The sequence below is a fragment of the Phyllobates terribilis genome, unplaced genomic scaffold (assembly GCF_046119375.1).
Source record: "Phyllobates terribilis strain yellow unplaced genomic scaffold, ASM4611937v1 Scaffold_5__5_contigs__length_657084704, whole genome shotgun sequence".
Lineage (NCBI taxonomy): Eukaryota > Metazoa > Chordata > Amphibia > Anura > Dendrobatidae > Phyllobates > Phyllobates terribilis.
Window position 1 is genome coordinate 519,478,383 of NW_027362765.1, and position 25,451 is coordinate 519,503,833.

At 42.1% G+C, this 25,451-nt stretch overlaps 1 protein-coding gene across 3 annotated transcripts in view; it reads right to left on the bottom strand.

The window, feature by feature from the left end:
- Positions 1–25,451, bottom strand: part of TLL2 (tolloid like 2) — a 324,249-nt gene that overhangs the window by 88,178 nt on the left and 210,620 nt on the right. The window contains exons 4-7 of one of the 3 annotated variants that reach the window (XM_073685707.1): positions 17,858–18,004; positions 17,089–17,206; positions 6,082–6,260; positions 2,344–2,449 (exon numbers count right to left, since the gene is read on the bottom strand). In XM_073685707.1, the coding sequence (XP_073541808.1) occupies positions 2,344–2,449; positions 6,082–6,260; positions 17,089–17,206; positions 17,858–18,004 (550 nt within the window). Of the gene's footprint in view, positions 1–2,343; positions 2,450–6,081; positions 6,261–17,088; positions 17,207–17,857; positions 18,005–25,451 lie in introns of those variants that run through there. The other 2 variants (XM_073685708.1, XM_073685709.1) reach the window with 2 other exon arrangements.

Here is a 25,451-nt window from a genome sequence, read left to right on the forward strand (position 1 = left end):
CAAGAAGAAATTAAAGGACTGGTGGCCATCAAAATACAGCTGATAGCCCAAGCACTGCGGTTCCCGGGAACCTGCCCGGGGGCCATATAAAAGGTCATCGAGGGCCGTAAATGGCCCTCGGGTATCCCACCCCTGTTAAATGGGAACGAAAGATGAGGCATATTAAAGGGAATCTTTACAAAATAAGGTATTTTTATTTTGGGACAAGTAAATATGCAGTCTTAACAGTCATACCACTACTTGTGCTGACAGGTTCCCTTTAAAGTCAAACATGCCCAATCCTGTTTCCCAAAATCTGCCATTAGAGAAGAGTCAGGACACCCCCATACATATTTAGCCGCTTCTGGGCAAAAGCACTATTGGCTTACGTTCATTTAATAGGTATGAGCAACTTTAATCTCCTGGCAAGGTAGAAAGATCCCAGGGTAGGGAAAGTTTACCATTTATCATGGGCCCTTCATTACAGTATTAATACATAAGAACTTTTTAAATACAAATATAAATCATTCTTGGGGTTTAATGGAAAAGACTGGCACAATGCTTGAATGTACAGAAAAGCCCAACACCGGTATGAAATAAACCAGACGGAAATGACTGTAAGGAAGCAACTGTGCTGGTAGTTTATATCTAACAAGCGTCCTTTGTATGTCTGTAGTTAACAGGCCATTACGCCAGGAAAATGAGTAGGATGAAATATGTGTTATGTTACTTTTTCTTACACCATACAGCTTGTAAATATTTCTTAAGTACACTACCAGGTGGTTACATATCACATTTAACATGGGTACCAAGACGGCTTATGTTTACTTGTGTGAAACAGAATAACTCAATGCCAACAACAGTAATGAACCAACCTCTTTTAATGGTCACATGAACATCCGAGATTAAGAATTTATTATGCAGCTTTGGGTGGAATTCTTCATAAAAACAGTTACCAGATAGCAGCCTTATGTCAACTTAAGTTGGTTGGTTGCAATTGATAGACACGAAGAATATGGCTTATAACCAGGGAGATTTGTGCTCTCGCATTCATTTTGGGAATTACGTTCAGCTTGACCACAGCTGCCCCCTGGGATCAGTTTACAGTTTCCGCTTCTAGATTTGCGGCCATTTAACAATTGACTCTAGTATGAGACAAGCCCAACTTAGTTTACACTCACCGAAAATGACACAGCTGTTTCCAAAGCCTCGGAAGCATATCCTCTAAATTTTAACAAGGGAAAAAGTGGAGAGCTGGACCAGTTGTCTTTCATTCCATTAATTTGGGTAAGACTTGACCTTAGTCCTGCCATATCCCTTGTATTTTACAATAGCTCTTATGCATTGGTCCTTGAGCAGACCAGAGAAAGCTCAGAGATGTACAAGCCTATCCTTTGGACAAATATCAAAACCTGGGTCTGGTTGATCCAAAATATATTTTTCTAAAATCAATAACAAGGTTAGAGTACATTGTGAAATTTCTATTACCTAAAACTGCATGAATTGAAGCCTAGCCCTACCCAAAACCTAACGATACAAGTAAAACTGCAGCCATTTCAGATTGTCCACCAGGTTAGTTGCTTCATAGTTCTCATTTAGCTGTTCTTCCGTCTGCAAAACGGTCTTGAAAGGTCATTGTTAAATTGCTTTATAACAGATTTCCCCAGAATCCCTTACTAATTCAATGCATCTATGCAAGGTAGTCGAGTGGTGGGGAGCTATAATAAAAGGCCTCACTCACACGAGAGTATAACTCGGACGAGTGCTATCCAATGTTTTATCAGATAGCACTCAGATCAATGTTATACTATGGGGCAGTGCAGATCTGCGTTTTTTTTCTACAGACAGAATCAGATCACGCGCACCCATACAAGTTTATGGGTGCATGTAATACACCTGACTGCACTTGGATGTCACCTGAGTGCAGTCAGATTTATGCGGACACAGACAATGGAGAAGATGGAGAACTTAAGTTCTCTGTCTTCTCTGTACCTGCGATATGATTCTCTCATGCGTAAACTGACACTTTGATCAACTTGGATCAGAGATTGAGCAGAGTGCCATTACCATAATCAATCCAATTCTCGCAGAAGAGAGAATCATCGTTCATGTGACCATAGCCAAAGAGCGATACTGACTGCTTTGAAATCTGGTTTGTCACATTATCTATGGGAAAGGATAAGATGTGAAGCATAAATTTATATATTACAAAAGTTCTAAAAACAAAAAACAGTACATAACTCAGAAGCATTTGAGTATTTCACAAACAATAAGTAAAAATAAACAACGGAGACACTTAATAGGGCAAATAGAAAAATAACAAATTCTATGAAGAACTTAAGAGACATAACCTTAGATTCCAACCTTGAGAATGTGTTCCGGGCATAATGCATGATACTGTCAAAGTCATATGTCTCTCCTAAAGAATTGACTTCTCCTGGCTCCATTTTCAGAAAGTTGTATTCCTGACCTTAAAAAAATAATAATAAAAAGGATAAGAGTAGACATGAGTTCAGCTATGTGTAAAGATCTTTTCTAGAATAAAACTTCACTGAGAAACATCACTTTTCCTCCGGTGTTTCTGAGGTTTCCGTGAGTTGATGAGCAGGTATCACCACAGCTTTAAGTGGTCTCCAATCTGCTTGTGGCTGTAAGGGCATGAGGGAGTTAAAGTTTTGTAACATTTGTAGAGCCACAGGTTGGAGACCACTGTTTTAGTATCTAATGGATACCAAAGATTTTCCTGAGACACAGTAATATTTTTAAAATCTGTTACAAAGTCTCAAGGTACAGTGTGAAAATTGTATTACCTGAAACTATATGAATTGACATGCTAAGGGGTATGTGCTCGCAATGTCTTTTTCAGATAGATTTCACCTGGAATCCACCTGAAAGGGCATGTCAAAAGCACATTACTGTGCACACGTTCACGTTTTTGGCTTATTTCAATCGCTTCAGTGTTCAGAAACAGCAGAGTGCTTCCAATAAGTAGCATGTTAATCTTTTGGGCAGCTTCCTCTCGGAAGTCGCTCTGTAGTTCTAGTTTGAACAATAGAAAAAAAAAAAAGCTAGTGGCAAAAAACAATGGCGCAAAAGATGGCAGCACAAAAATGACGGTAACACCACCAGCAGAGTCCTTTCAGGAAAAAGACCGCCAGCTTTTAAATAAAGCGGCTTAGCCTAGGACTCAGCGGGTCAACCGGTGTCTTAAAGACGTTGATTGAACATAACTTTACGGTATGTTCACAAGATGTATTCAGAAAGAGATTTCACCATGAAAACCGCCTGAAAAATCAGAAAACGCTCAAAAGAGTGAACAAATGCTTTTTTTTTTTTTTTTTTTTAAACGACTTGCAATGGATAAGTTCAGACTTTTGAATGTCTTTTAACTTCTTTTAACCTCTTCAGGTTTCTAAATTTGCCAAGTGATTAAAAGTAGTTATGCTACATGTCCATTAAAATAGCATTTTCTGCTCAGTAAACCTTCTGAACTTTACAATACAAGTTAATGAGAAACCATAAACGATGCATGGAAAACACCCACATATTTTTTGGAGCGTTGTGCCATTGTTATTGCTTAAAAAAATTATTTAATGGAGTGAAAGAACAACAACTGGAAAACAAAAGTAAAAATAACATGAAAAGCCAAGGGAAAAAATGCCAGTCGCCAAAGCCGTTGGAAAAACTATCAGGAAACACCAGCATTTTTTGAAGCATCTTCTACTTCAAAAACTCAGTGAGTTCACCAGAGCTTAAAAGACGTGAGCAAATAGCCAGCTTCTACTCAAAACCTAAGGATTTAGGCACAAATGCTCCTGACCAATAATAGTCATCCACTAAACTTTATAGTTGTCACTATGCTTTTCATCTGCCATAGCAGCTTCATTCAGACTATGAGTAAGAGAATGAGACATTACAAGTTGGCCTATTCTTTAAATTAAGTTTAAACATATTTTTCATGAATATGTTTGTGTTAATCTTCCATAGATATCCAAATATATACAGTCATGGCTGAAAGTGTTGGCACCCTTGAAATTGTTCCAGAAAATGAAGTATTTCTTCAAGAAAATTATTGCAATTACAAATGTTTTGTTATGCACATGTTTATTTTCTTTGTGTGTATTGGAACACCACAAAAAACAGAGAAAAGGGGCAAATTGGACATAATTTCACACAAAACCCCAAAAATGGTCTGGACAAAATTGTTGCCACCAATACCAAAATTGTGAGTAAACAACTTTGTTTCAAGCATGTGATCCTCTTTCAAACTTACCTGTGGCAAGTAACAGATGGGAGCAATATGAAAATCACACCTGAAACCAGATAAAAAGGGGAGAAGTTGACTCAACATTTGCATTGGGTGTCTGTATGTGCCACACTAAGCATGGAGAACAGAAAGAGGAGAAGAGGACTTGAGGACCAAAATTGTAGAAAAATATCAACAATCTCAAGGTTACAAGTCCATCTCCAGAAATCTTGATGTTCCTTTGTCCACGGTGTGCAACATAATCAAAAAGTTTACAACCCATGGCACCATGGCAAATTCAAGCTGTCCTGCAGGCTCAGGGTGAATCAGTGTCAGTGCGAGCTATCCATCGACATTTGAACAAAATTAAACCCTATAGCAGCAGACAGAGGAGAATCCCACTGCTGACAAAGACATAAAAAAGCAAGGACTGCAGTTTACCAAAATGTATGCGAGTAAGCCAAAATCCTTCTGGGAAAACATCTTGTGGACACATGAGACCAAGATGGAGCTTTTTGGTAAAGCACATCATTCTGTTTACTGAAAACGGAATAAGGTCTACAAAGAAAAGGACACAGTACCTACAATCAAATATGGTGGAGGTTCAAAGATGTTTTGGGGTTGTTTTGCTACCTCTGGCACTGGTGCCTTGACTGTGTGTAAGGCATCGTGAAATTTGAAGATTACCAAAGGTATTTGGGTCACAATGTAGTGCCCAGTGTCAGAAAGCTGGGTTTTCATCCTAGGTCATAGGTCTTCCAGCAGGACAATTACAGCAAACATACTTCTTGAAGCACCCAGAAATGGATGTAAACAAAGCGCTGGAGATTTCTGAAGTGACCAGCAACAATAATTCTGGATCTAAATCCCATTGAACCCCCGTGGAGAGATCTTAAAATTGCTGTTGGGAGATGGCACCCATCAAATATGAGAGACCTGGCGCAGTTTTCAAAAGAATAGTGGTCCAAAATTCCAGTTGAGAGGTGAAAGAAGCTTGTTGATTGTTATAGGAAGCAACTGATTAAAGTTATTTATTCCATAGGGTGTACAACCAAATATTAATATTCGCCCCATTTTTGGGGTTTTGTGTGAAATTTTGTCCATTTTTCCCCTCTGTTTTTTGTGTTGTTCCAATACACAGAAAGGAAATAAATGTGTATAACAAAACATGTAATTGCAATAATTTTCTAGGAGAAATACTTCATTTTCTGGAACAATTTCAATATCGGCCATGACTGTATATCGATAACACAGGATCCACCATTCACAATAGCTCATTATCTCCACCTCACCGCCGCACAATGACCTCTGCACAGATTACCTAATATGCCTAGAAAACGTTCCAATAAAAGTGAACATCTCCAGACTATTATGGTCCACAGTCTAAGTGCAATTTACAGCTATTCGAAAAAAATGGCTGCCTAACAAGCATTAACAAAAAAAAAAATATATGGTATATTTTTTTTCTATGTCTTTCGTACTGCTTTTTATTTAGAAAAAAATAATATTAGCAAAACTTTCCTTTGATTTGTACCATGGTCTGAAATGGGGTGCTTTACACCTCTGTATCCAATGCTCAGCAGGACCAGGCTAGTATCGGGCTGCCCCAGCCATAACAACTAAACTCGCTAAGCTTTAAAAGAACAAGTCTGGTGCTGAGTTTGTAAAGGAGAGCAGGCAAATTTTACATCCTTCAAGGCCTTGGTGATCCAATTTTGTAACCTTGTGTAGCCACCACTTGGCAGCTGAGCTTTTGATGATCCTTGATGTTTCCACTTCAAGCCCAAATCTGTATTTTTTGCAGCGAGGATAAGTACACGGACCATGTTGCTCAGAATATTCTTATGTTCCCTCACCTTGCTGTATATTTTCCCTTACAATTGTCACATGTTCATCTCTGTCTGGACGAGTATGTTCATGCCAAAATCCAATCACGTGCCCCAGTTCATGGACCACAATGCCAAACTTATCACAGTTCTTTCCTATGGATATAGCCTGAGGACCTCCTCCTCGTCGACCTACATATGAACAGCAGCTTAAAAAATTTTAAAAACAGTTATACAATGAAACTAAAGCACAAAATGTAGAAAATTATTTATGTCTTGTCCTGTATAACTGACAATATATCACAGAAAACCAGTAGCTGCACAAAATTGTAACCAAAATACAACCGATAAAATTGTCCAATGTTGTTACAAGGAAATCAACAATGACTAATTAATTTATGTTTGTTTTGCTGATTGAACATGTTGCTAATTCCCGGCAACAAGACTGATTAGTGACAACAATATTATTATTTATAATTTTATGGAAATGGAACTAATTATGAATGCAGGCGATGACAAATGAATAACTGCTGTGCCAGCACGACAGCACCAAAAGTGTATGGTTAATGCAGTGTTTCCCAAACGCCACTCCTCATGGCCCCCAGCAGATCATGTTTTAAGGATGTACTAAGTATTGGAACCTGTGGCAATTTCTGATGCCTTGATAATAATTCCATCACCTGTGACATACGAAGGAAATCCTGAAAGCAAGATCTGTTGGGGGCCGAGAGGACTGGAGTTTGGGAAACACTGGGTTAATGCATCTGAATGAAGGGAACATGGCACACTGTGCTGCAAATGCAGGAAAACGGAAGTGGGTACACCCCTGGGTAATATAACGTATGTATAGTCAATATGAGGTCAATTAAGTACAATAATGTATCGTATCAGAAAATAGAGACGTAGTGTCACATCATATATTAGAAATAGCAAATCAAAATAATGCTACATAATGTGTGAGCAAGTCACAACAGCGATCCTGCATAACGCAATACTTATTAACAGGGTAAAAATCACACATATGGAACCAATAGTAAAGGTAATGTTACCTGCAGTGTATAAGACCAGGGACCCACCACACTCAACGCGAGTTTCGCAATGAACCCCCTGGACGAAGCATTTCATTGTAAAATGTGCGTGTACCCACTTCATTTTTTCCTGCATTTGTATCCCCCATTCTTGTTGATTCATTGTGATATTGTCTTTATATATTTTTTAATACTCTGTAATACAGATATTTTTTAGCCCTTTGCAAAGAAGTCTCATATCTTTAAGTGTTCTTGTCAGCTTTATGCTTCTTTTGGCAGTACTGATTGTGGATTGAGGAATTTTTGGCGTAGGTACTTATTTAGTCATGTAAGGAACTTAGCCGCTATAAAAACCATGTAGTGTAGTTTTCATTTGCTTAGTTTTTCAGAAAAATCATTTCATTTCTTATGCAAATGAGGGAGCAATGATGCACCCTTGATGTGGCCAAGGGCTCAGTGCACTCTTCCGCCCTCTCAATTATGCCATCACCATCCGCCCCTTATATTGATTGACAGACAGCATTCGCTTGCCCAGTGCGAGAGCTGCCTGAATTGAATTGTCAGCCCAGCCCATGTGCATTGACACTGTATGAGCCAAGAGATTATGCAATGACCACTTGCTACAAAGATACAAGGGAGAGTAGCAAGTGGCCACTGCAGACAGAGAGGGATGGGAACATACCTAAACTGTCACTGTGTGGCCAACTTATGGGCTCCTGCAGTGTTAGTGCACACATGCAAGGCTGGAGTTTTGTGTCAATTCAAGCGAGTACTGTGTGTCAATCAATATAAGGGAGGTGCGCGGCATGGCAATTGGGAGGGCAGAATAGTGCACTGAGCCCTTGGTGTGCCAGAGCTCCCTCATTTGCATAAGAAACACGTATATTACTTACCGGTAATGTGTTTTTTCGGAACCCATGACGGCACAATGAGAGAGGGAATCCGCCCTTCAAGGACAGGAAACCTTCAAGATAAAAAGGGCGGCGCCTCTCTCTGGATTACAGAGCATGAGAGGACTCTCCGGTTAGAGCACATAATTTTATTAACCATAAACGAATTTCATCCATGTGAATACTCAACACCCACCAACCGGAAGGTGAACACCATAGTGATAGGGAGGGAATGTAAAGGTGCCGTCATGGGTTCCGAAAAAACACATTACCGGTAAGTAATATAAGTGTTTTTCTGTCACCCATGACGGCACAACGAGAGAATTACAGAGAACTAGGTATGTAAGGGAGGGACCACAGCCTGCAGAACCCTTCTCCCAAATGTGAGATCAGAGGAGGCAGAAAGGTAAAGTCTATAGTGATTATTGAAAGTGGACGAAGATGACCATGTGGCCGCCTTACATATTTGCTCAATGGGCACGTCCGCGCTTTCTGCCCAGGAAGCAGTCATGCCCCGTGTAGAGTGGGCCTTCAGATTGTTAGGAGGATCTCTGCCTGATCCCGTATAGGCCATCGTGATGGCTTCCCGGATCCACCTGGATAGAGTACCTTTTGAAACCTTTGATCCCTTTCGGGAGCCCTGAAAGGAGACAAATAGAGCCCTATCCTTCCTCCATGAGCTTGTGGATGCTAAATAATGTATAATGCATCTCCTGACATCCAAGGTATGAAATCTTTCCTCCTTGCTATTTTTTGGTTCAGGACAGAAGGATGGTAGGGCTATCTCCTGAGACATATGAAACTTAGAAACGATCTTAGGTAGGAAAGCAGGGTCTGGTCTCAAAACTACCCTATCGTCTAGCACTAAGGTAATAGGTGGATCTGCAGATAAAGCCTGTAACTCACTAACCCTCCGTGCTGATGTTAAGGCCACAAGAATTATCGTTTTTAGGGTGAGTAATTTTATGGACCCTGAGCTAAGGGGCTCAAAGGGAGAACCTGTTAATGCGTACAGCACTAAGTTTAAATCCAAAGAAGGGACCCTTATTATAGGGGCTGGATCGGCTCTACTGCATGCCCTCACGAACCTGGAAATCCATTTGTTACCGGCCAGATTATAATTATACAAGGCCCCTAAGGCAGAGATTTGGACCTTTAAGGTGCTAACCGCTAGGCCTTTTTCCAGCCCTCTTTGAAGAAATTCCAAAATGGCCGTTATGGGAATCCCCCCCCCCCACAGGGAGAATCACTGAGATGACAAGAACTTCTTCCAGACTCTACTGTAAATTTTAGTAGTGATTGGTTTCCTACTACCTAGAAGAGTAGTAACTAGATTCGATGAGAAACCCCGACCCTTTAGCAACGACCTCTCAAGTTCCAGGCCGCTAAGTGCAATCCTTTCACCTGAGGATGGAATATAGGACCTTGCTCAAGAAGGTCGGGAATCTCTTGTAGAATCCATGGGTTCCTGATTGACATGCTCCTTAGCCAAAAGAACCATGGTCTCTTGGGCCAGAAGGGGACTATGAGGACCACTCGAGCCTGATCCTCCCCGGATCGTCATCAACACTGCTGGAATTCGGCACGTTGGGGGAAAGGCATAGGCCAGACTGAAATCCCATCTACACTGGAAGGCATCTACTACTAAAGGGTTTTCTGTGGGATTCAGTGAGCAGAACTTTTTTAACTTGCTGTTCTGACGAGTCGCAAACAGGTCGACCTCTGGAGACCCCCACATGGCCACTAGCTGGCAGAAGACTGAGTGATTTAGAGTCCATTCTCCTTGCAATAATGGCCTGCGACTTAGAAAATCTGCCTTCGTGTTTTCCTCTCCTCTGATATGAAGGGCCTTTAAAGAAAGAGCTTTTCCTTCCACTAGAGAAAATGTCCTCCCCGCAACCTGCATTAGTGATTTTGAGTGAGTTCCCCACGGTGGTTCATATATGCCACCGTGACCTGGTTGTCGGACAGAATTTTTATGTGATGTCCTCGTAGAAGGGGTAAGAAGCTGATTAGTGCCTTCTCTACTGCTTGTAGTTCCCACATGTTGGAAGACTCCAGACTCTCCTCCTCTGACCAAGTCCCCTGTATCGGGTGGTTGTCTAGGTGCACCCCCCCACCCCCTGGGGCTGGCATCCGTAGTAATCACTCTGGTAAATTGGGGAACCCAGGGAACGCCTGTCTGGAACGTGTTTGTCTCTAACCACCAATACAGTGACTGAATTACATTTTGAGGGAGTGTTAATCTGCCCTCCAGATGTCCCCTGAGGACGATTTCGTTCTTTAGGACGTCCCATTGTAATTCTCTTGAATGAAATTGGGCCCAGCATACTGCTGGGATGCAGGAGGTGAGGGACCCCAACAGAGACATGGCCCCCCTGAGAGTCATTACTGGGTCTGTTATGGCTGTCAAAACTAAATTTTTTATTTTCTCTCTTTTCTGCTCGGGCAGGCGGCATTCCTGTCGAACCGAATCCAGAGTTGTATGCGGGATCAGTCTTGATTTTTCTAGGTTTAAACACCATCCTAAGTTTTTTAAGATGGTGCACACCTGATCCACTTGGGCCAAGCAGTGGTCGTAAGTTTTGCCCACTATTAGGAAGTCGTTCAGGTACGGAATGATCAATCTGTTTTCCTCCCTGAGATGAGCCGTAACCTCCGCTATAAGTTTTGTGAATATGCGGGGCGCCACTGCTAGGCCCAAGGGAAGCGCTCTGTACTGGAAGTGCTTGACGACTCCCTGTACAGTTACGGCTACTCTGAGGTATTATTGAAAGTCGTGATGGATTGGCACATGGTAATACGCATCCTTTAGGTCAAACACTGCCATGTAGCAGCCGAGAAACAGAAGGCTTATAGTTGATTTTATTGTTTCCATCTTGAATGATGGAATGTTCAGGAATTTGTTTAGGCCTTTCAAGTTGAGGATGACTCTGTATGAATTGTCCGGCTTCTTTATAAGGAATAAGGGGGAACAGAACCCTCTTCTTTCCTCTTGTGGTGATACCTCCAGCAAGATGTTCTTTTGCAGGAGACCTGAAATCTCTTCCTCCAGTGCCTGCTGTTCTGGTAGAGAGGATCTTAAGGCAGTCGGAATAAATTTCTCTGGTGGGTTCTTCAGAAATTCCAGTTTTAAACCTGGATTTTACTAAATTGAGGATCCACTTTCTGGAAGAGATTATCCCAGGTGGGAGGGAGGCTCTCTCTCTTCCTTCCAGCCTGGGAAAGAGAGTGTTATTTTGGCAGTTTGCGACTATTCTGGGAGGGCCCGCCGAACAAAAACCCTTTCCCTTTCCTGGAACGATCCTCCCATATAGATTGTTCTGTGGACATCCTTCTGCGGCCAAATTTCTTCCTCCGAAAGGACTGCTTAAAAGTTGAGAAGGAAGATTTAGGAAATCCTTTTCTGTTGTCACCTGCTTTCTCCAGAATTGTGTCAAGAGAGGCACCGAAAAGAAAATCTCCTTCACACGGAAGAAAACATAGCTTTCCTTTCGTTTGTATATCCCCCGGGCAACATTTCAGCCAGACTGCTCTATGGCCGGCATTAGTCAGGGCCGCAGATCTTGATGCTAATCTGGCGGAATCCGCAGAGGAGTCCGATAAGAAGGCCGCCGCTCCTTTCAATACTGGTAGAGAGGCCAGAATGGAGTCCTGTGACTCGTTGTTCTTAACCTGGTCTCAGACCTAATAAGGGTTTTTAGATTTGGAGAAAAATCCGGGGTTTCCTCCGCCGAAATGGTTTCCTCAATACATGGTGGGCATAATTTTTTGGGCCAGTCTTTAGTCAGACTCCGTTCACACAGCGCACATACTCTGTCCTTGGATTTCTCCGTACATTTCTTAAGAACATCCTGACCATATAAAGGAGGAAGGAGAGGGAGAGAGAGAGACAAAACAGGAAAAAGTCTACATTAATATGTCGACTTTCACGTAGCTCACTCACCACCCAGTAGATAAAGACAGGGTACCGGAATGGGAGGCAGGACGGTATCCGATACTTCTCCTCGGGAGACCGCGGAATCATCGATCCTGCAGGAGCTATGCCGGCTGGATCTTGAATCCTTGGTGCTGCTTCTCCCAGAACACCCACTGCTCCTGCTCTGCGGTGGACGCTGCTCCTGGGTGCACCTCTGGCACCAAGGCTGCTGCGGCTGCTACATCTCCTCGGGCTGCTGCAGCTGCAGCATGGACTGCTGCTCTTGCTGCTGATGCGGTGGGGAAAGCTGCTGTGAGGCCATTATGGTACACTGCGCCCCTGCCTGGCCGGTGATCTACCCTTAAGTACCCTCATTGTGCCAGGGAGATCACCGGCCGGAGTCCCCACAGCTTCCGGTAGCTCCCCCGAAAATTACATCTGGGGGTCAGAGGTCCCGCCGCGCGTCATCGGGGCGCGACTTCCGGTTTCGTCACTTCCGGTCACGCCCCGTGACATCACATCCAGGACACGGGGTTTGCCGGCTACCATGCTGTGTAGGTGCCGCAAACCCCTGCCCGCACGCGGGGAGACCACATGTCGGCGCCCTCTGCGGCGCTTCCAGGACCCATGGGACCAGCCGCAGCAGAGACTGTGCCCGGCCACAACCGACCGGCCCCGGTAAGATGAACTTGCTGCTGTCGCCGACGACGAGAAGGAAGGTCCCCCATCAAGGTCAGGAAACCACTGAGGTGGAGAGAGGCGCCGCCCTTTTTATCTTGAAGGTTTCCTGTCCTTGAAGGGCGGATCCCCTCTTTTCTCTGAAAAACTAAGTAAGTGAAAACTATACTACAAAGATGATTTTTATACTGGTCGAGTCCCCTGTATGACTGTATAAGCAGTTTAAACTGGGTTTTGGGGGTAAAAGACTCCCTTCAAGTTCTGGTCTTATGGGGTTAGTGGGCAGGAAACGCTCTGATATTGGCAGGAAAGCGGTCAATCACTGATAGGACCTCCTACAAGACTCCTAAAGGCAGAATGAATACAAATTTTAACAAATCAATTACAAATTCTATGAACTCTTTTCCTAGAAAACTGTACATGAACCTATGAGTTAGGCAAATTTATGAATCATGTTCAACATGACAATATCCCCAAAACAAAATTTGGTTTTATCCCCCCAATAAAAAAATAAATTTTGCTTAAAGTATTTTGATTACAAAAAAAATTTCTATTATGAGACCAAAACAGAACTACCTTATAGGTCATATTTATGATAATAAACCATCTCTACACTCTAGTACACATATTTTTAATGTAAAAAATATTTCCATCTCAAATTCTATTCACTGAAATTGATTGAGATTACCAATTATAGGAATATTGAAAAACAAAAAATGTATGAACTTTACATGGCATTCCACTGAAAAATACATGCATGGACAAAATTGCTCAGGTAAAGTAAGAAAAACCCACAATGGTCATGGAAATAATTTGAAATTGACAAAAGTAATTTTCAGTTTACATTTACTGAATATCAACTAATGAGAATCAGAAATTGCTTTTGAATTGAATTAACAAAAAATAAACTAATGAAAATGGGCAGGACAAAAATGATGGTTCCCTTAACTTAATATTTTGTTGCAAAACCTTTTGATGCAATCACTGCAATCAAACGATTCCTGTAACTCTCAATGAGACTTTTGGACCTGCCCACAAGTATTTTGGGCCACTCCTCATGAGCAAACTGCTCCAGCTGTCTCAGGTGTGAAGGAGTCTTCTCCAGACTACAGGTTGCACCTCCTTCTGAAAATGTTCAATAGGATTTAGATCAGGGACTCATAGAAGCAACTTCAGATGAGTCCAATGCTTTTCTCCGAGCCATTCTTGGATGTTTTAGCTGTGTCTTGAGTCATTATCCTGTTGGAGGACCCATGACCTGCGACTCAGACCCAGGTTTCTGACACTGGGCAGCACATTTCACTCCAGAATGCCTTGATAGTCTTGAGATTTCAGTTTTACTCTGCACAGATTCAAGACACCCTGTGCCAGATGCAGCAAATCAGCTCCAAAAGATAAGTAAGGCTCCACCATGTTTCAAAGTCGGTATAATATTCTTTTCTTTGCTTGCTTCAGTTTTGCGTCTGTGAACATAGAGCTGAAGTGACTTGCCAAAAAGCGGCAGTTTTGCCTCATCTGTCCAAAGGATATTCTCCCAGAAGTTTTGTGGCTTATCAATATGCATTTTGGTAAATTCAAGTATCGTTTTTTTATGCTCTACAGTTGAAACCAGAACTCTGCATACACTATATAAAAAGACACATATGCATGTTTTTCTCAATATCTGACATGAAATCAAAATTAACCTTTCTTGTTTTAGCTCATTTAGGATTACCATAATTTTTAATATTTGCCAAACGCCAGAATAATTAGAGAGAGAATGTTTTAAGTCATTTTAAATTACCTACTCCAAAGTCTAAAGTTTACATACACCAATATTATTATGCCTTTAAACAATTCTGGACTGCCTATATGAGGATGTCATGTGTTTGGAAGCTTCTGTTTTTTTTGTTGCAACATCTGAGTTAATTAGAGACATACCTGTGGATGTATTTTAATGCACACCTGAAACACACGGCTTCTTTGTGTAGCATCATGGAAAAATCTAAAGAAATTAGCCAAGATATCAGGAAGAGAATTATGGACTTGCACATGTCTGGCTCATCGTTGGGAAAAATTTCAAGATAACTGAAGTGCCTCGTTCATCTGTACAAACAATTATATGCAAGTACAAACAAGATGGGAATGTCAAGCCATCATACCACTCAGGAAGGAAACGGGATCTGTGTCCCAGAGATGAACGTGCTTTGGTCTGACATGTGCATATCAACCCAAGGACAAAAGCAAAAGACCTTGTGAAGACGATGGCGGAAGCTGGTAAGATTGTGTCAATAGCCACAGTCAAACGAGTACTGTATCAACATGGGCTGAAAGGCCACTCTGCCAGGAAGAAGCCATTACTCCAAAAGAAACATAAAAAAGCCAGATTAATGTTTGCAAATGCACACAGGAACACAGACCTTAATTTTTGGAGACATGTCCTGCGGTCTGATGAAACTAAAATTGAACTTTTTGGGCATAATGACCATCGTTACGTTTGGAGGAAAAAGGGAGAAGCTTGGAAGCCTAAGAACACCATCCCAACTGTGAAACACGGGGGTGGCAGCATTATGTTGTGGGGTTGTTTTGCTGCAGGAGGTACTGGTGCACTTCACAAAATCGATGGCATCATGAGAAAAGAAGATTATGTGGCAATACTGAAGCAACATCTCAAGACATCAGACAGGAAGTTAAAGCTTGGGCGGAAATGGGTCTTCCAAATGGACAATAACCCGAAGTATACTGCCAAAATGGTAACAAAGTGGCTTAAGGATAACAAAGTCAAGGTTTTGGAGTGGCCATCACAAAGCCCTGATCTCAATCCTATTGAAAATTTATAGGCAAAGCTGAAAAGACAGGTGCGAGCAAGGCAACCTACAAACCTGGATCAGTTACACTAATTTTGTCAGGAGGAATGGGCCCAAATTCCAACCAACTATTGTGAGAAGCTTGTGGAAGGAGATCCCAAATGTTTGACCCAAGTCATTCAGTTTAAGGGCAATGGTACCAAATAGTAATGAAATGTATGGAAACTTTTGACTTTGCAGTAAGTAAAAAAAATGCCTTAAAACATTCTCTCTCTCATTATTCTGTCATTTGGAAAATATTAAAAATTATGGTAATTCTAATTGATCTAAAACAGGAAAGGTTTATTCTGATTTCATGTCAGATATTGAGAAAAACATGCATATGTGTCTTTTTATATAGTGTATGTAAACTTCTGGTTTCAACTCTACTTTTAACAGTGGTTTCCTCCTCGGTCATCTTCCATTAAGTACACTTTGGCCAAGACAGTGTCAGATAATGCGATCTCACACTGATATACAGTACCTTGATTGGAGTTGACATCTAATCTCTTTGGAAGTTGTTCTGGGCACTTTGGTTACCATTCGTATTGTTCATCCATACAAATTGTCATCAATTTTGCTCTTGCGGCCAGGCAAGAGCAAAATAATATGTGCAACTGTAGTAACATAAACATCAAGCTGTTTGGAGATGGTCTTATTGTTTTTACCTTTAACATGTTTGTCTATAAATGTATTACTAATCTCCTGAGACTACTCTCTTTGTTCCTTATTTTGGTCCATTTTCTGTGATGTACATACCATGATACCAAACAGCACAGTGACTACTTTTCACCCTGTAAATATACAGACTGACTGATTACCAGTTTGTAGACACCTATGATGCTAAATACAGGACACACTTTAATTTGCTAAATACAGAACACATCTTAATTTGGCCATAAGGACATGACATGTTAAATGATTTTCAATCTTTTCTAGCGGTACCATCATTTTTGTCCAGACCATTCTTATTGATTAGTTGTTTTTTTTTTGTCTCTTTTCTGTTCAGCCACAATTCGTAACCAATGTCTAAAGAGTAACCGTCATTTTATTATTTTTTTCATAAATCAACACAAGTGAAAATAAGAAACATTGTAATATATATTGTTTGTGAGAAATCCGCTACTTTCTCCTTCTTAACTGATCATTCATTCTCGAAATTCTAAAATCACAGGTAAAATCTGTCTTCAGTGAATAGATTTTCCCATTACTGAAATAGATGACAGTTGGTGCTCATAATATTCTACGGAGAACCGGAAATGTTATTTTAGGAGAACTTGCAGCAGAATGTATGTGTCAGCCTCTAGCTCCTCCCTCCTCTCTATAAAATCTTATGAACGCCAACTGACATCTCACATCTCAGTAATGTGAACATCTGTCTTCACAGAATACAGATCTTACAGTTTTTATCCATGAATTGGGGATGAAGGAACAATCCAAGTGGAGAAACCAAATTCTCTGTAATATTAGAGATCTTACAAAGTTTCTCATTATCATATGTACAATAAAAACATTGAAGCTATCAAAAACATTCTACAGTTGTCATAAAGTTGCATGTTTTATTAGGTGTTAGGAGAACACTAATAATGAAGATATTCGTCCAGCCTTGTTCCATAGATGAAACGAATGTCAATAATGCAGAAGGTGGAAATGAGACGGTTTTAGAATCTCCGGTGCCTTTCAGCCCTTATACTTACCCACATGTTCTGTAAGTGAAGACAATATAACTTTCCTCATCTGTTCTTTCTATAAATGTAACACAGGTATATCTTTCCCAGTGTCTCATAGCTTGTTTAAATATTGCTCTCTGATGGCCTGTAACACAAAACCATTAAACAAGTGAAATGTAAACGTAACACCATAAAAATATATTCAACATTGATTTGTGTTAAAGGGAATCTGTCAGCAGTTTTTTTATATTTAATCTGACACCACCATAATACAGGGTACAAGAGACTGATTCCAGGCATGTGTCACTTATTAGGCTATGTGTTATAGTTTCAATACAATCAGTATTCTAATCAGCAGGTGATTATCACTGTCGGACTACATCTCACGTACCAGGCAGTCAGGCTAAACTGTGTAACCCCGCCCCCACCACTGATTGGCAGCTTGTTGACAATTCACAGTGTACACTGAAAGCTGCCAATCAGGGGTGTGGGTGGGGTAATACACAACCCAGAAGGCTTAGCTCTGCTACATCTACATAAGATAAAAAAGGATTCAATCAAAACTACACCAAACAGCCCAGTAAATGACACATCACTGGAATCAGGCTCACTTACCCTATGTTATGCTCCCATCAAATTATATAGCAAAAACCTGCTGACAGATTCCCTTTAAGTCTACTCAGGGTCTTAGATTCTACCCTTCCAATTTATGTACATGCCAAAATAAATATGAAATACAATTATCATCAGAATAGGGCGAACTGAATATAATTTTCAAGGTGGAAAATCCACAAACCAGTAAAATTGCCTTGTATAATATAAGGGATGACTCCACCAGGCCAGATTCTTTCTGTCCTTGAAGTTGCAGCTCTCCTTACTCGTTCACCATGTGGGTCAGAACTTTCACTTATGGATTCATTTGCAGTCACAGCATCCAAGCTACCTTGTGGAGAAATTTGGAACAAAGTTTAAGCATTCTAGTAAATGCTATCTACATAGTAATAATAAAAAAAAACACAACTATTAGCATTGAATATAGTTAAGTAAGGCCACAAATGGTCATCTGAATCACCAACAGGGTTATGTTTCAACTGAGAGTGAAGCTGCTTCATCCCTTAGGCTACTTTCCCATGATGTGCTTTTGGTTAGTTAATAATGTAGCTTTTCTGTACCATTTCTGAACTAATTAGGTAAATTAGGCTACTTGCATTTTTTCAGTGTGTTTTTCAGTGTGTTTTTCAGTGTGTTTTTCGGTGTGTTTTTATCGTGCTTTTGACATTGCAGTTTTAAATAATGATGCTCTATTTTTGATACTTACTGGTATTTGGCTTTGACAAAAAATTTGATGAAAATGTGTTTTTGAAGAAAATTCAGTATCTTTCCCTAACACTATCTAACTGCTTTTCTTTTTTTCTCCCCACTTCCTCTGTGATGACACTTCATTTGAGAATCCCAGTGCCACTGCCGCAGTCTCTGCCCCCACCCGGGAACAAAGCGTCATCAGTGATGCTCGTTTCAGGGGCTAGTCTAGTCCCAGCGTGATGTGCACAAATACAGAGTGCTCTCTGTTGCCGGCTCAGATCAGCAGTAACGAGCAGGCATATGAGTGCTTTCAAAGGAAGAGGAGGATGTTTCCAGCTCTAGTTTAAAAAGTTCATTTCTTAGAAATCTTTAAAATGACACATCCATGAAGGAGAAGGTGAAGGGGTAGACAGACAATGCAAAGCGTTTCAGACGCAACTCAGGCGTCCTTTATCAAAGCCATGACAAAGCTTTGACAAAGGACTCCTGAGATGCACCTGAAACGCTTTGCATTGTCTGTCTACCCCTTCACCTCCTCCTTCATGGATGTGTCAGTTTAAAGATTTTAAAGATTTCTAATAAATGAACTTTTTTAACTGGAGCTGGAAACATCCTCCTCTTCCTTTGATTGTTCTACGTCTGGTCAGGACGAATTTCCGTGCTATTGCACATTGAACCGCAACAGGTGAGCTGGCATCTCTCTCAAACTATACCAGAGCGCATTGTCAGAATACCCAGAGATCAATGATGTTACTTGTGGGGACACGCTGGCTATCCTGACAATACGTTGGGTATTCTGACAATGTGCTATTTTGCAAGTTCATTACTGCTGATCTGAGCCAGCAACAGAGTGCGCTGTCACTGTGCACATCACACAAAGCACATCATGCTAGGAATAGCCCAGTTCTTGAAAACGAGCGTCACTGATTAAAAAAAACGAAGACATATCCTACTTTGATCCGCGTTTCTAATATCCACACTTATTTCATGCAGATTTCGCTGCACATTTTACCCTATGCCAAGTAAAGGGTTAAAAACACAGAGAAAATCGTCACAAGGAATTGACGTGAAGTGGTGTTTCCACATTGTTGGCACCCTTGAAATTGTTCTAGAAAATTATTGCAATTACTGTACACATATTTTGTTATACACATGTTTATTTCCTTTGTGTGTATTGGAACAACACAAATAAATGGAGGAAAAAAAGGGCAAAATGGACATAATTTCACACAAAACCCCAAAAGTGGGCCGGACAAAATTGTTGGCACCTTCAACTTAATATTTGGTTGCACACCCTTTGGAATAAATAAATGCAATCAATTGCTTCCTATAACCATCAACAAGCTTCTTGCACTTAGAAGTGGAATTTTGGACCACTCTTCTTTTGCAAACTATTCCAGGTCGCTCATATTTGAAAGGTACCTTTTCCCAGCAGCAATTTTAAGCTCTCTCCACAGGTGTTCAATGGGATTTACATCCGAGCTCATTGCTGGCACCCAGTACCAGAGGCAGCAAAACAACCCCAAAACATTTTTGAACCTCCACTATATTTGACTGTAGGTATTATGTCCTTTTCTTTGTAGGCCTTTTCCATTTTCGGTGAACAGTAGGATGATGTGCTTTACCAAAAAGCTCAATCTTGGTCTCATCTGTCCACAAGATGCTTTCCCAGAAGGATTTTGGCTCACTCATGCACATTTTGGCAAACTACAGTCCAGCATTTTTTTGTTTGTGTCAGCAGTGGGGTCCTCCTGGGTCTCCTGCCATAGCATTTCATTCAAAGTCGATGGATAGTTTGCGCTGACACTGATGCAACCCGAGCCTGCAGGACAGCTTGAATTTCTTTGGAACTTGATTAGGGCTGCTTATCCACCATCCAGACTATCCTATGTTGCAACATTTTATCCATTTTTCTCTGCCGTCCACATCCAGGGAAGTTAGCTACAGTGCCATTGGTTATAAACTTCTTGATTATGTTGCGCACTGTGGACAAAGGAACATCAATATCTCTGGAGATGGACTTGAAACATTGAGATTTTTGAAAGTTTTCAATAATTTTGGATCTGAAGTCCTCACACAGTTCTCTTATCTTTCTGTTCTCCATGCTTAGAGTGGCACACACAAACACACAAAGCAAAGATTGAGTCAATGTCACAGTTTCACGTGTCGTTGCTCAAAAAATATGTCGAGTTCTCTGAACCGTCATCACTGCCTCCGTCTCAGGTCATGGTTGATGGGAATTTGGAGTTTCAGATTGCTAAGATCATGGATTCGCGCATGGTTTATCGGTCTCTTCAGTATTTGGTACATTGGAAGAGTTACGATCCTAAAGAGAGGATGTGGTCATTGATCTCGGGGTTAGAACCCACTGGGTGTAAAGTCGGGGTCATTTGTAAAGACTCTTCCTTACGGGACTGTGCTGGGAAGAGATTTACCCCTGTTTTGGTCCTTGTGGGAGAGTAAGATTAACCCTCCCAGAATAAAAGTATGTCCAGGTGCAGAACCCGAAGGTTCCGAGTCAGGAATACCTGCCGTAGGGGCCGCCAACCTAGGGACAGAGTGTAACCCCAATATGTTTCCCATAGACGTATTGACAGGAGAGGTCGAGGAGACCCCATCGATCCCAGAGCTGGAAGTGTCCCGGGGAACATTTGGGACAGCTCAGCTGCAGAATCCTACCCAGACCGGAGCACGGGAAAGTGTAATAGAGGTAAATTGAGTGGCTCAGCAACCAGGTGCAGAGACGGGTTTTTCTGCGCATGGTGGTCAACCAAGATTTACTCTAAAGGGTTGACAAGATCTGAGACAAGGTCGTGAAACAGCTAGTAGTGCCTCAGTCGTACCGTTGGGCGGTACTCGATATGGCCCACACACACCTGCTGGGTTGGCATCTAGGGGTTAAAAAGACGCAAGAGCGCATCTTGCAGTGGTTCGTTTGAGCTAGGATTTACGGTTAGGTACAGAGGTATTGTGAATCTTGCCCGGAATGTCAGCTGACCACACCCACCGCAAGCTTCCGTAGCCCAATTGTACCTTTGCCGGTTATAGAGGTACATTTTGAACGGATTGCGATGGATTTGGTAGGACCCATTATAAAGTCAGCTCGGGGTCACCAACACAAGTATGTACTTGTGGTTGTCGATTATGCCACTCGTTACCCAGAGGCCATTCCGCTACGCCACACTTCGGCTAAACTTATTGTCCTGGAGCTGTTTGTCATGTTCTGTCGCCATAGGCTACCTAAGGAGATCCTGACAGATTAGGGAACTCCTCTTATGTCCAAAGTGACGAAGGAACTGTGCAAACTGCTAAAAATAAAACTGTTGCGCACGTCGGTGTACCATCCACAGACCGACAGTTTAGTCGAATGGTTTAATAAAACCCTCAAGTCCATGCTACAAAAGGTGGTTTCCAAAGATGGGGGGGATTGGGACATGTTACTGCCCTATTTAATGTTTGCCGTCCGCGATGTACCACAGACTTCCACGGGGTTCTCACCCCTTGAGTTACTGTACGGCAGGCATCCTAGGGGTCTGCTGAACGTAGCCAAAGAGACATGGGAACAGGAAACTACCCCACAAAAGAGTGTAGTAGAACACATGGCAAGTATGCAGGACCGGATCGCGGCGGTCGTGCCCATAGTAAAGGAACACCTCCTGGATGCTCACGCAGCGTAGAGCGGTGCATATAATAGAAAGGCCACAGTTAGGTCCTTTAAAGAAGGGGGATCGGGTATTGGTATTAGTGCCAACAGCAGAGAGTAAGCTCTTGGCCAAGTAGCAAGGGCAATATGAAGTCCGGGAAAAGGTTGGGGAGGTAAATTACAGAATGTATCAGCCCGGAAAGAGAAAACCTGAACAGTTATATCACGTCAATTTGCTTAAAGCCTGGAAAGTATGGGAATGTAGGATTGCGGAGGCGACTCCGGTCGTATCGCCTGTGGACCCTCTGACACTGGCCTGAGAGGAGGCCGGAGGAGAGGTAAAATTAAGTGACGCTCTCACTAAACATCAGCGGCAGGAGGCTTGGAAATTAGTGAAGCAGCATAAGGACGTATTCTCTGAAATTTCCGGCCATACATCTGTGATCCAACATGACATTGTTACCGAGTCTCGGGTAAGCGTACGAATTAAACCATGCCGTGTGCCGGAGGCCAGGAGAAAAGCCATCGCGGCTGAGGTAAAAAAAATGCTCCAGTTAGGAGTCAATGAGGAATCTAGCACTGAGTGGGCGAGCCCCATTGTGCTGATTCCGAAGCCAGATGGATCATTACGATTTTGCAATGACTTCCGAAAATTGAATGAGGTGTCTAAATTTGACCTTTATCCAATGCCTCGATCTGACTAAGGGTTACTGGTAGGTGCCACTGACAGAATCGGCAAAAGAAAAGACCGCCTTTGTAACACCCGAGGGCCTCTATCACTATGTTGTTTTGCCTTTTGGATTACATGGGGCCTCAGCCACCTTCCAGAGGTTAATGGACATAGTGTTAGAACCTCATCAAAAATAAGCATCAGCATATTTAGATGATATTATCATCTTTAGTACCGATTGCCATACCCACCTATCCCAGGTACAAGCGGTGCTGGATTCACTCAGAGTCGCAGGGTTAACAGCGAACCCAAAAAAATGCGCAATAGGTCTCGAGGAAGCCCGATACTTAAGGTGCGTGATTGGCCATGGGGTTATCAAACCCCCAAAAAATAAGATTGAAGTCATTCAAAACTGGCCCAGGTCCTTGACTACTAAACAGGTGAGAGCGTTCCTCGGCAATATTGGTACTACCGCCGGTTTATACCTAATTTTGCTGGGAGATCGGCACCCCTGACCGATCTCTTTAAGGGGAAGAAGTCGGTCATGGTTCGGTGGAACCCTCAGGCGGAAGAAGCGTTCCAATCCGTGAAGTTGGCACTGTGTGAACATCCGGTCACCTACTTGAGCAGGAAACTTACCCTGGCAGAGAAAAATTATAGCGTAGTGGAGAAGGAGCGCTTGGCTATTAAGTGGGCCTTGGAGTCCCTACGCTATTATTTGCTCGGGTGAGAGTTTCATTTGGTAACGGACCATTCGCACCTCGTCTGGATGAGAAATGCAAAGGAGAGGAATACTCGGGTCACCAGATGGTTCCTGTCCCTACAAAATTTTAGTTTTTCGGTGGAACATCGGGCTGGGAAGTTGCAGGGAAATGCGGATGCCCTGTCACGGGCACTCTGTATGGTGACAAGTGTTCAACCCCACAAGTTTGAATAGAGGGGGAAGATATGTGAGGCAGTGAGGGAAATTATATGCGAGGGACGGTATGTGTCCCCCAGAATGCGCATAGAAGCATATTGAACCTGCTAGACAGCATTGCAATCACAGACATAACCAGTGCAGAATAAAAGTGAGTTTGGACTTGGTCAAGCTATTTGACCAAGGCAGATTTAGTAAAACTCGGCATGGGCTTTTATTCTTGGAGTGGACTACAGGATGGCAGTGGGGCGGTCCACTCTGGGTTTTGCATGTGGCTCATGTCCACAGTTTTTATTTAAAAACCTGCAGTAAAGGCTTGGGTGTGTCAGTTTTTGTGTTTGCTAGCTGCAGAGATGGAGGTTCTGCGATACTGGCCTGTGTGACCTGAACACAGGACCCAAGAAGGCAAAACTCTGACACACCTCAGAGTGATATGGCGGTGCAGTCGCCCACGGCAATGGGTGTTGGAGATGGACTGTTTGATGCCCCGGCAACAAATCCGGAGAATACCGTTTGCCTTTTCTTTGTGAGTTTTGGGAAAATAAAGACATTTGAGTTGAACTTTACTGGGTAACTGCCTCATTACAGCACAGTGTGAACATGCCGCACTACAATATATAATATAATTATATACAGTATATATATATATATATTTCATTGGTAACATTTTTGGGTATAGATAACATTTTTAGCACTCTTTATTTCATTTTTTGTATGTCAGATTGCCAAAAAAACAGCAATTCTGCAGTTTTTTCAGTTTTTTCCATATTTTTTTCCAGCATTCAGCAGCAAAACTCATGCAATTGCTTTTTAGTTTTATTTATTATGCAGAATAGTTAATGCATTCTTTTATGTAGGAGGCAAAATGAGCAAAACCAGAATTTGGGCATTAATTATAATTATATTTTTAATGTCGTTTAACCTGCCGGATAAATCATGTAATAGTTGTATAGTTTGCGTTGTATGCTATCTGCTGTATCAATAATGTTTATGGGATTTTTATTTTGCATATGTGGGATTTTCTAAATTTAGGCTGGGTGCCCACTATGCGTTTTTTAAGCGTTTCATCAGCGGCAATTCCGCTGCAGAAACGCTTAAAAAACCGCTTGGTAGAAGGTCTGCCATGTTCCCCAATGATAATCCACCTGTGCTGTGCACATGCTGCGGAAATTTCCGCTGCGGATTATCATTGCAGAAAAATCCGCAGCATTACCAATTATTTTGCGGAATCGCGGCGTTTTCGCCGCCATTGACTTGCATAGGACCGCATGACATCCGCATCACTGCATCTGCAGATGCGGATACCATGCGTTTCAATGTGTGGATGGTACCCGGGTTTGGAGAAGAGGAGACTCTCCTCCGGACCCGGGTACCATAGTACCTGTTAAAAAAAGAATAAAATAAAAAATATACATTACACTTACCTTCTGATGGCCCCCGTTGTCCTTAGCGATGCGTCCTCACTTGCCAGCAGCTCGCGATGGTCTAAAGAGGACCTGCCATACCGTCATTTAGTCATGTGACGGGTCACGCAACAGCTGACGTTGGTGATCGCGCGACCGTCACATGACTAAATGACGTCATGGCAGGTCCTTTTAGTTCACCGCGAGCTGCCGGCAAGCCAAGATGCATCGGATAAGGACACCGAGGGCCATCAGAAGGTAAGTATAATATTTATTTTTTACCATTCTTTTTCGGTCACAGTATATAAATCCATGCTGGTTGCATGGATTTATATAGTGTGACCAAGTTGTCAAGCACTTTTCCAAGTGATGCTAAAATCGCTTGGAAAGCGCTTGTCAACCCGCATGCGGAAATGCATGTGAAGAACGCTTCACATCCGATTGTCCCTGGCA